Source organism: Oreochromis aureus, linkage group 23, assembly GCF_013358895.1.
Source record: "Oreochromis aureus strain Israel breed Guangdong linkage group 23, ZZ_aureus, whole genome shotgun sequence".
Taxonomy (NCBI): domain Eukaryota; kingdom Metazoa; phylum Chordata; class Actinopteri; order Cichliformes; family Cichlidae; genus Oreochromis; species Oreochromis aureus.
The window spans coordinates 11,319,246-11,327,830 of record NC_052963.1 but is presented as its reverse complement, the minus strand read 5'-3'; the positions used below and the strand labels follow the sequence as shown (position 1 = coordinate 11,327,830).

The 8,585-nt window shown below is 45.4% G+C and overlaps 1 protein-coding gene across 1 annotated transcript; it reads right to left on the bottom strand.

The window, feature by feature from the left end:
• Positions 1-2,451: 2,451 nt before the first annotated feature.
• On the bottom strand, positions 2,452-8,339 carry adamts1 (ADAM metallopeptidase with thrombospondin type 1 motif, 1). The gene is made up of 8 exons (XM_031750782.2): positions 7,331-8,339; positions 6,162-6,502; positions 5,929-6,061; positions 5,380-5,837; positions 5,098-5,284; positions 4,800-4,978; positions 4,397-4,572; positions 2,452-4,301 (listed from the first exon to the last, which is right to left on the bottom strand). The coding sequence occupies exons 1-8, from the start codon at positions 7,953-7,955 to the stop codon at positions 3,557-3,559; spliced, it is 2,844 nt and encodes a 947-aa protein (XP_031606642.1). The 5' UTR covers positions 7,956-8,339; the 3' UTR covers positions 2,452-3,556.
• Positions 8,340-8,585: the final 246 nt, after the last annotated feature.

Here is an 8,585-nt window from a genome sequence, read left to right as displayed (position 1 = left end):
CTGGTAACTGTGCAGGGGCGGATCTAGCAAAGTGTAGCCAGGGGGGCCGATAGGGCATGAACAGGGAAAAGGGGGCACAAAGACATACTTTTCTTTCTTATTCTCATTTAAAATGTCTAGCTTTTAATAAATAATTATCTGAATCTTATACCCAAAGTTTTAATCTGATGTAAAATGTATAGAATTCCATTACTGTATATAGTAACTGTTAAGTCTAATATACCCTAGTAAGCTATAGTACTTTTTCCTTTGGGAAGGTACCATCTGTGAATTCTGCAATTCTGTTGAAGAAAGATGTTGAATCTATTTAATTATTCTTGAAAAATAATTTATTTTTGTGCATTTTTTTTCCACCCTGCATCAAATTAAAGTTGATTACATCGATTAAGCATCATGAGGTGGAGGGTGGGGGTGGTTCCTTTTTTTTTTTTTTTTTTTTTTGTTGGGAGTTTGCAACCCTATTAGTTAGGTTGCTTAATATTTCTGCTAAGTACTCTTTAAAATACCAGAATAGGGAGGATGGAGTAGGTTTAAGTTTATTAGATTGATCAGTGTTGCTGAACTATGAAATATTTTGGGTGCAGTGTATTTTTTACATACAGGTATAACAGAATAGCTTTAGTGTTGTTGTTTATTTAAACTTGAGTATGAACTTCTACAAAATGCAGCAAGATATTAAAAAACAGTTTTATTGATTAAAAAACACACTATATCGGATTCATATCGGTATCGGCAGATATCCAAATTTATGATATCGGTATTGGTATCGGACATAAAAAAGTGGTATCGTGCCATCTCTAGTTGTTACCTTACCTTACAGAGTGAAGCACCTTGAGAGAGCCATCATGTCATTCTATTTGGCACTGTACAGATTGAAGTGAATTGAACTTACAACATAACTAATTCAGCACTTCAAGCTAACATCAATTAAAAAAAGTACATTTTACACCCTGATTTCTGTTAGTTTTCATTGTCTGTGACTTTAAAATACATGTTTTTTGTTATTCAGTTCAAACTATAAGTAGAAAATGCAGAGAAAATGATATGATGTCATGTGACCTGTTCTAACGTGTGCCTTTTTCTTGTTTTGTATATATTTCTCCTGTTTGTTATTTATTCCTGCTGTCTTACTATTAAAATTTCATTCCTGCAGTTGTTGTGGAATTCACTTTTTCCTATAATTATTTTAAGCTTCTCTGGCATTGATTTAAATTTTTCAGAGAAAAAATATTTCACCCTGCTTTTTCGAAGCTTGGGAAGCAACTGTGATTATATAATTTCCTCACAGAATAATAAAGTACCCTGATTCTGATAATGATGAGCATATAAAAAGGTTTTGTGAGCAGCTCAAACAACAGATTTGGGCTGATAACAGCTAATGAATTGATTGTTTTGTAGTCTTCTCTTCAATCCAGTTACCCCATTATTTAAAGGGGCCAGTTCACCCAAATGACTAAAGCCCTTCCCTTCCCAGACCTCTAAATGGTTAGTTATGGAATATAGCGGTTTACAGACTGCAGTCATAGTGAAGGAGAAAAAAATTGATGTAGTCCCATCTAGTGGATGAACTCTGAATTACACACACACACAAATCACATTTGGCGTAAGTCGTCAAACTCCATTTTGCTGTTTGCCAACCATCAATAAATAATAAGAAGAAGTTGTCAAACTGCGCTCATAGGCTGTATGGAACAGATGAATGTAGCAACATCGGTTCTGTGAAGTCTCATTTTAAAGTTATATATTTTTTAAGGTGCGTGTGTGTATTGGAGTGCATCAGCTGACCCTAATAGACAGGATTACCAAGGTAACATGCTTTCACTGACCACAACTGTTGCATAGATGTCTTGGACAGACTTTCCCACACTGAGGAATGTTGTTTGTCATACAAAATGCATTAAAAATGCTCATAGGGCCACAGACACCATAAACACTTGAGAGGTCCTGTCAAATTAGTGGAGATGAAGCCTGGCAAACAGCTGGCAGCTACAGCCTGCTGTTACAATTTGTTAGAGCCTGATTTTAAGACCAATACTGATACCAACCAATATTTATTGATTTAAACAGTTGATATATATTAGCTGATATTTTTTCTTTCAGACATAGAGGAATTTCCCTAACATTTGTTAAGTTTAGTTATTTGTGAGTCCTTATTGAGATAATACGGCTATGCAGTTTAAAAATAATGTAGTTGTGAATTACTTGCTTATGCTGTGCCTGACTCTACTTGTATGAGCTGGTTGGGAAGTTGCCAGCACAATAGTCGATTGTCAAATTAAAACAATATCAACACTTACAAAATGGCTAAAGGATGTTTCTCTTGTTTATTCTTTACTCCATCATAAATTCCAGTACTGAGATCTCAGCAAATAGCTAATATCGGCTGATAAACGTTGGGCTCTGCTAATAATGCATAACTTTGAGTCAGACAAACAACTCGGGACACATAAATTGCACAAGTTAATGCGATGTTTTATTCATGAACCTAGGACCATTTATATATATAAAACACTGTATAAATACTCTATATATTCTACTTCCTTCTTTGACCTCAATAACAAATAAAAAATAATATTTTTTAAAAAAGCCTCATGGTTATATTTAACAGGCTGTACAAAAATAAATAAAGTTTGGATATTCTATACAAAGGAAGAAAAACAAAACATGGTGCCTTCACAGAAGGCAGGAGAGACTTACTTATGAAGTAGTAGTAGGAGACATGTCCCTCTTTAGGTCTCCACGCACGCGCATGTTCACACACACACACACACACACACACACACACACACTCCTCTTTGGTCTTTGAGGAATTCCCTCTTGGAAGTCTGTGTAGACGAGGGCAAGATATGGCTAAAAAACACTGTACTGAGGCATTCAGAGAAACTGGGTGTTACAATGTGCCGCTGGCTAAGAAAAAAGAATAGAAAAGAAGATGAAGTGCTTCAGGTTTATGATAAATAAATGCAGACTGAAGTTTGGACATGACTATGAGCTATCTTATTTTCCATACCTGATGGGGTGAGCAGTTAGATTATGAGCTATTCTCTTCCTTTTGTCTCTTTATACACTGTGCGATTAAGCTCCTCCCCTATTCCAACCATTATTTATCTGTCCAGCCCAGCTTGGACAAACATTATATACATGCATTAAAATTATGACACACGCACACTGTCTCGCACAAACACACACACACACACACACACACAGGTGTGACATTGGCATGATAAGCAGCATCCTCTTTAAGGGAAATCAGGAATGTCCATGCGTTCTTCCCGTCAATGGGACGCAAATGAAATGTGCCACTGCTTTACAAGGAGGACAGACAGGCAGCAAGCTATGTTCAGTCCTACTGTTCAACATTTAACCCCCGGATTGATGGAGGGAATGGCTAAATATTGATAGTTACAGTGACAATTGTGGACACACTGAATTCTGCAGCACTCTCACTCTGGATGTAAACATTCATTAGCCTCTGTGGGCAGAAAAGATCAGAGTTTTTAATCTGCTGTCTTTCCGAGTGCTGGTGTAACAGAAGGTTAGATTGCATATGCAGTCCTCAGCAGGCACTCTGATTGCACAGCTCCAGCAGGGGTCGCGGACGGTCTTTGGGGTCACAGCTGTCCTTGGTTAGCGTACGCCCGTCGTGGTCGATGCAGTGCAACTCACGTTTACGATAACCTTGGCCGCAGGTCTTAGAGCACGGTGACCATTCGCCAAGGAGCCAGGAGGGGCAGGAATGGGGGGCGCAGGACCGTGACGCCAAAGGGCGAAGCTCCTCTGGGCAGTCTCCAGAGGGACGTCCCTGGGAGTCCAGACACACGACCTCTCTCTGTTGCACACCTCCGCAGGTCTGGGAACAGGGACCCCACTCCCTCAGAGTCCACTCGGCTCCTCCCACCTCTTGGATGGCATTGATAGACTTCCGACGGCCTCCAATGTTGTTGTTGTTGGAGGATGAAGCAGCGTGATTGGGACGAGGGGCAAAGTAGCTGTACTTAACCCTGGGCCTCGGGTATTCCCCTACGGAAAGCACCTGGATTGTCAGGGCCTCAGGGAGCGGGGCGAAGCTCCTGATGCGCTCCAGAGTGGCTGAGGAGCCGCTGTAGCGCAAGAGTGCCCCTGGGAGGGGAATGTCCGTCTCCATGGTCATCAGCTTGTAATCGCCATTAAGTAAATAGGTTCCATCCTGGCGCCGCACTGCCAAGTAGCTGTTATCGTGACGACTACTGGGTGGAGCACGCTGCTTGATGTCGAGGTGTGTGGCACCAGCAGGGATAGTTACAACATCCTGGTAACCAGGCCTGAAACAGACACAGATGGAGGATAAATTTAGCAACATATATATTAAAAAAAATCTGATACAAGAGTGATGAATATTTTAAGGTCAGATGTCTACCTGGCACGCTCCATAGAGCCTGACACCTTCTTGCAGGTCGAACCATCTCCGCCACACACGCCACACTTATCGAAGCGCCGGTTGGAGCCGATGATACGATCACATCCAGCCTTCACACACTGGCCCTGGACGCAGACTGAGGTGGAATCAGGGCTGCATGGTGTGCCGTCAGCCACCTGGGGTCAGCAGAGAAGCACAAATGGGACATTAAAGTTTTGCTTTGTAAGATTCAAAAGGTAAAAGGTGACTTTTCCATGCTGAGACTGAAACCCAGAGGGTGGGGAAAAAAGTGCAATGACTAGTCCTTTCACTTGGATGTCTGGATGACTAAAAGGACTGTTGAGGGTAATAACAAACTTGTGCACTATAAATATTGTTTTTTGTAGCCTTTAGAAACTCTCACCTTAGACTTGAGGACAAAGAAGTATCCGGTCCCCTTGGCCCTGCACACCAGCTTGCAGCGGTCTTTGGGTGAAACTCCAGCGTACTTGGGGACCCACTCGACGCCTTCGCCTGAACCCAGTGACACTTGAGCTGACATGTCATTGTGGGCCAAGCACTGCTCCTCACGGAAAGACAGGCCTGACAAAGAGACAAGGATAAGTCAGCTTTAGTGCTAGTCTATAACCACAGGGCAGCATTCACACCCAGGTAACGAGTGGGAAGTGAATTATTTCTATTTAATCGCCAAAATTTCTTACCATTGGTGTCTGGGCACACTTCTGTGTTGCATGAGCGGTACTGGATCCTCTTTCCCTCGCAGTATTTCCCCCCATTCTTAGGCACAGGGTTATCACAGGAACGGAAGGAATACTGCACTCCTCCGCCACAGGTTCGAGAGCAGTCGCCCCAGGGACCCCAGGGACCCCATCCACCATTAACAGGAGTCTGAAATCAGTGCAATTTAAAAATTATAGCTTAATTGGTCCAGCAGACTAACAGCATGTAGAAAAAAACGTGCTTAAATCAGGTCTGGGTCATACCTGGTGTTTAGCGGCCTGGCTCTTAGTGAGACAGAGCCCAGCCAAGCAGTAGCTGTCATGCCCGCAGGGTGTCCCATCAGCCCATGGGAAGTTCTTGGTTTGGCACACGAGCAAACCATTGGATGTAGTCACAGTGCACCACAGAGCTGCACAAGTGGTGCTCAGGTCAGGGCAGTGCTGGGAGTCTTCGTGAAAGGTCAGGCGACACTGATGGTCAGCATCATACTTTGCCCCGGGCAGGGGCTGGGGCAGTGGCTCGGGCTTAACAGGCTTATCCAGCAGACACTGACCATGGCCGTTGTCCAGGAAGGTGGTGACCATGAGGGCGGAGCAAGGAGACCAAGGCACCTGCTGGTCCAGGTTAGACAGGGTAGAGGCCATCATGTGGGAACCCCAGTGGGGACCGTTGATGCCAGAACACAGCTGCGCATCATCATGAGGCATGTTAAACACGTGGCCTGGAGGAGGAGATGAAATAAGTTATTTAATAAGTGATGCATGTGATTAAAAATATTTTACATCATGGCCAAACATGTTTTTTTTACTTACCCAGTTCGTGTGCCACTGTAAATGCTGCTTGGAGTCCATCGTCCTCAATAATCGAGCAGCTCCTGTCCGGGTCACACGCCGTGCCAACATCTGCCATGCCCAAAGTGTCACACGAGTGGGCACCGCAAAGGTCCTAACAAAGCAGAAAGTGGAGAGCAAGATCGTGAGTACTCCCCATTTCTCCACACGTGTTCTATTATATGCTCTACCACAAAACAAACACTCTGACTTACCGTCCTGGTAAAGAGCACGGCCGTGTCGTAGTGCTCCGGGTGGCGGTCGCTTGGAGGATTGTGCTGTCGCTGCCACTTGCAGAAGTTGCGGAGAGTCATGGCAGCGTTGGATGACACCTGAGGACCTCGCTCCTCCTCGGACACCACGAGCAGCTTCACCACCGCCAGGCTGATTGAGTTGTGGATGCTAGGGTGGCGGTAAAGGCGGGACGCCACTGCCATGATGGTCAGGAGGTAAGGTTTGAGCTCCGTGCGGTGGAACTCGACCATAGACTGGTCAGCCACCAGCATGATCTCCAGGTAACGAGGGGTGGAAACAAAACGCCTGGCCCTGTGGTGAGCTGAGAGCAGAGGTTTTATGAGCATTTATTATGTTAGTCCTAAGTTTAACTGCCCTCTAGCATTTCTTATAATTGAAGTCATTCAGTTTATCTGGGGCAACTTGCACACTGCAGAACTCAGCAGCAGTGTCCTAAATAGCAGCTACAGAGACCCGTTATTTTTTTTTTCTTCTCAGAGGGATAGAGGCTCCCAGGAGAGCTCCGGATGTGCCTGGAGCAGCCTGGCTGCCATGACTCAGCGTCACACCACCAACAGCTCCTCCTCCTCGGGGTCCACGCATTCTTAAACTGACCTTCTCTGGTGGAAAATTATGCCAGAGAGAGAAAGAGCGAAGGGAGAAAATCCTTTCTGGGGGTGGGGTGGGGGGAAGAGTGTCTGCCGGTGAGAGTTGTACCAGGAGGCGAGTTTACACGCCTCAGCGCTACCGGGCTCTGACTGGCCCCAACCCCCTTCACCCACACTCCTCCTCTTCTTTCCTCTTAAAGTAGTTTAACCGCCCCCCCCCGACACGCACACCCACCACCCCCACCTTTCCTCCCCTCCCTTCCTCGCTGACAGAGCTGTCAAAAGGTAGCCGAGTGCATCGCGCACGCTGTGCAACCCTGACACATTAACTTTTGCTACATTTACACGTTTAACATAAAATCTAATCTTTGCTCTCTTTTTTAATATATAAAGCTGCAGACAAGCTGAATACTCTTCGTTTTTTTAAATAAATAAATAATGTTGTTGGGTTTCCTTTGCTTTTTTTATGGTGCTGCTCTCCGCATTTCAGCTTAGTCCGTCATAAAAATGAGTAACAGCGTGTAAAATGCGCTCAGCATTACCTGTCTGGTCTGCGTTAGGGGCTCCGTGACTGGCCGCTTTTCCCAGATTCTTTGGCACCCTCTCCTCGTCCTCGTTGACCCCGCACTTGGAACTGCTCTCCTCAGCCGAAGCTGCCCGGCCTCTCCGGCGAATCGTATGCACATCCTCGTCAGTGCCCAAGAAGTCAGTGGAGTTAAGGGGCTGAATAAAGTACTCTTCGCCCTTGAAGTAGAATCCGCCCCTGAGTCCATGGCACAGGTTGAGCGCGGCGGCGGAGCGCTCATCCCCGTTCACCGTGCCTGAGTAGAAGCAACCCGGCTCGGCTCCGCTATTGGGTTTCGGTGTCGGTTCGGACACGGGAGTCCCCACGATGTGGAAGACAAAACCTGGCGCCAAAAAGGTCTGGTCAGGCTCTAGACGCAAAACCAGCTGCATGCCAAATACGTCCAACCGGTACACCCTCATTTCCGCCTCCTTCTCGCTCTCCTCCGCGGAAAGAGTCCGCCACGCTTCGGTTTCGCTCTCCGACCGGGCCGTCGGGTCTAACCTGACCGGCACAACGGTGCCCTGCTCCCAAGCACCGTGCGCTGCGCCGACGCACAGAGCGGCAATTAAACTGATGGAAATGCATAAAAACGACATCATGGAACTCTGGAATCCAACAAGTGGAAAGATAAACTGAGAGTTAAGTCTTTACAATGAAGAAGTAAATCCTTTAAAAATCCACCATGAACTAAAAAAAGGTCTTTGAACTCACAAAAAAACCCAAACCCAATATTACGCACACGTATATAAATCTAAACAAATAACTAAGAAAAAATCAAATCCAGTGCAAAACTCATTTAAAAGTTATGTGCAGATTTGAACTGTTGCAAAGAAGTCCGTTCATTAAACGACAATAAGTGTTGTAGCAGTAAAATCCAACAGGTCGCCTCTATCTCTATCTCTTTCTCCAAAACTGAGATGTCTCCGTATCTAAATCTAGCTGTCAGGTCAGAGGCAAGTCTTTGCTCTGCAGGACAGGCTGCTCTGTTCTGTCTTCTGTCAGAACTGAGCCGGTCCCTCCTATTTATCCATGTATCCCGGGACCACCCCTTTCCTGAGGGCCCTTTGATCTGAGTGGGGCCGAATCCCGTGCGCAACGAAAACGCACCAGCGACCTGGAGCGTTGCCATGATAATCAATCATTGTGGAGGAGAGAGGGAGCTCTTGGCAGAGGAACTTTTCTTCTTTGGTCCGTGCTTATCTGTCACAACAGTTACTCTTAAAGCCCCT

Coding starts and splice junctions, on each gene's coding strand:
- adamts1 (XM_031750782.2), bottom strand. CDS start 7,955: ATGATGTCGTTTTTATGCATTTCCATCAGTTTAATTGCCGCTCTGTGC. Junction 6,062..6,161: donor CCGTGCTCTTTACCAGGACG/GTAAGTCAGAGT, acceptor CTGCTTTGTTAG/GACCTTTGCGGTGCCCACTC. Junction 5,285..5,379: donor GCCAGGCCGCTAAACACCAG/GTATGACCCAGA, acceptor CACTGATTTCAG/ACTCCTGTTAATGGTGGATG.